We start from the raw sequence: 2567 nt of genomic DNA, 5'->3' as shown, positions 1-2567 counted from the left end.
GTTAGTTAGAGTATTTAATTGTGGACGAGAAATGTAAATATCAGCGGCATACATCAGTGCAGTTCATATGGTATAGCGAACTGAAGGATTGATCTCTAAGAAAGATAAGACCAATATACCAGTAGCATGATTCGCTTACCCGCATTGTTAACGTAACTGTATTACGCTTCTGCTCACGTTTTCTAAAACATCTGGCCTGTGTATTCATCTCACGACTTATAAGCTAACCCTTCCCCCACAAATGACTCGATAGTGAACGATCGTGGGACATTAAGGAACAAATCCGTCGCACCCATTTCCTGATATTATCGTGATCCATGCGATTATACGCAACTGCTCATGTGTCCTGCGCCTTATTGTCCTGTTTATTCTTCACAGGACCGGCTAGAGGGCCAAACCGAGGGCCAAATACTGGGCCTCCATCACGGCACGGGGTTATGGATCCTAGAGATCCCCGACAACGGCACATGGCACAGCAGCCACCCATGCAGCAGCAGCAGTCTATACCATCACAACAACAACAACAACAACAACAACAACAACAACAACAACAACAACAACAGCAACAACAGCAGCAACAACAGCAACAGCAACAACAACAACAACAACAACAGCAACAGCAACCACCCATGCAGTCGTACGGACAACAGGGATATAGCAGCGGACCACCTTCGAGTCAAGCACCACCACCCCAACAGCCACAGCAGCAAGCGTCGGCTACGGATGGTGTGTGCTGTGAGCTTGTTCGGGTGTATTGGTATATGGTGTACCTGTGGGTTCGATGTTCGTGACTGTTGTATGTTTAAGCGTGCGGTCTTGAGTGTTGAATAGAGGCAATGACAAGATAGCCCACTATATCGGCGAAGTATAGATATCCATCACTCATCTTTGAGTGCTCGACCACACAGGCTTATCCGAAGAGGAGAAACGGCAGTACTTCAGCATGGTACTGAATCTCAAACAGCAGGACATAGACAAGCTGCCGCCTGACCAGCGTGAAAGCATGATGCTGCTGGTATGTGAAATTGTAATGAGCAAGGATACCTAGTAGATACCACGTGCTATTTACATGCGCAAGTGCTATTTACATGCGCAAGTGCTATTTATATTGCTCCATGTATGGGTAGTGTTCACGTTTGCACTAGTGCGAGAGCATGATGCTGCTGGTATGTGAAATTGTAATGAGCAAGGATACCTAGTAGATACCACGTGCTATTTACATGCGCAAGTGCTATTTATAGATTGCTCCATTTATGGGTAGTGTTCACGTTTGCACTAGTGCGAGAGCATGATGCTGCTGGTATGTGAAAGTGTACTGTGCAAGGATACCTAGTAGATACCACGTGCTATTTACATGGGCAAGTGCTATTTATAGATTGCTCCATGTATGGGTAGTGTTCACGTTTGCACTAGACCTGGACTAGTGCGAGAGCATGGTGCTGCTGGTGAGTGGAAGTGTACTATTCATGGATACACATTTGTACTGGGGACGCTCTACCTTTGTCAGGTCAAGCGTGGCATTGGACATGCGTCGTTGTTTATTCAATAGTTGTATTGTTTATAGTTGTATTGTTTATAGTTGTATTGTTTGTAGTTGTATTGTTTATAGTTGTATTGTTTATAGTTGTATTGTTTATAGTTGTATTGTTTATAGTTGTATTGTTTGTTCAATAGTTGTATTGTTTATAGTTGTATTGTTTGTTCAATAGTTGTATTGTTTATAGTTGTATTGTTTGTTCAAAAGTTGTATTGTTTATAGTTGTATTGTTTGTTCAAAAGTTGTATTGTTTATAGTTGTATTGTTTGTTCAATAGTTGTATTGTTTATAGTTGTATTGTTTGTTCAATAGTTGTATTGTTTATAGTTGAATTGTTTTCTCAATAGTTGTATTATTTACTTTAATTCTTGTATTGTTTATTCAATGGTTGTACTATTTAGTTAATTTTTGTATTATCTATTCCATAGTTGTACTGTTTAAACATTAGTTGTATTATTTATTCAATAATTCTATGCCTCCTTGTTTGTGCACTACAGCGTGAGCAAGCCTTGCAGAGTGGCATGTTCTGAAGAGTGGTCTACTGGCGTTTAGGGATAGATGATCTGACAACGCGCACATCGACTCTCCTATGCTGAGTACCCGTGGCGTGGCACGTCGGTTAACTTAGAGAATATTAGATATATAATGACTCGTCCTGACCTACAAATAAAGGAAGGACTTATTTGCACCCAAAAAAATAATTAGGGCTTGAAGAGGTCAAGAGGGCGGACGTTTTTCATATTATCTCACATGGCTTATGAACGAGTATATGCTGGAGAAGGTATTGGCGAGTGTATGTATGTGAAAACCTGCTCAGCGATGTATCACTTCGACATATGAAAGGCACTCGCTTGCGAGTTGATCATCAGACTTGCAACGGAGTGCTTGTTATGACCATGCATTGGGTGTATTGGGAATATAGCATCCCGGAATACAAGGGTGCTAGTGATGGCGATAGAATGGTTGTATGATACACACACACACATACATACACACACACACACCACACACACACACACACACATATATA

The 2567-nt window shown here is 41.4% G+C and overlaps 1 protein-coding gene across 1 annotated transcript; it reads left to right on the top strand.

The window, feature by feature from the left end:
- Nucleotides 1-390: 390 nt before the first annotated feature.
- On the top strand, nt 391-2226 carry SARC_14211 (hypothetical protein). The gene is made up of 3 exons (XM_014291656.1): nt 391-726; nt 909-1015; nt 2035-2226. Exons 1-3 carry the CDS (start codon nt 438-440, stop codon nt 2065-2067), a joined length of 429 nt encoding a protein of 142 aa, XP_014147131.1. The 5' UTR covers nt 391-437; the 3' UTR covers nt 2068-2226.
- The last annotated feature ends 341 nt before the right edge of the window (nt 2227-2567 follow it).

The sequence above is a fragment of the Sphaeroforma arctica genome (assembly GCF_001186125.1).
Source record: "Sphaeroforma arctica JP610 unplaced genomic scaffold supercont1.4303, whole genome shotgun sequence".
Taxonomy (NCBI): Eukaryota; class Ichthyosporea; order Ichthyophonida; genus Sphaeroforma; species Sphaeroforma arctica.
This window is presented reverse-complemented; position numbering and strand designations above follow the sequence as displayed.

Excerpts from the sequence above, each read along its gene's own strand:
- SARC_14211 (XM_014291656.1), top strand. The coding sequence starts at position 438 with ATGGATCCTAGAGATCCCCGACAACGGCACATGGCACAGCAGCCACCC. Across the intron at positions 727-908 it reads GCAAGCGTCGGCTACGGATG|GCTTATCCGAAGAGGAGAAA; the intron begins GTGTGTGCTGTG and ends TCGACCACACAG. Across the intron at positions 1,016-2,034 it reads GTGAAAGCATGATGCTGCTG|CGTGAGCAAGCCTTGCAGAG; the intron begins GTATGTGAAATT and ends TGTGCACTACAG.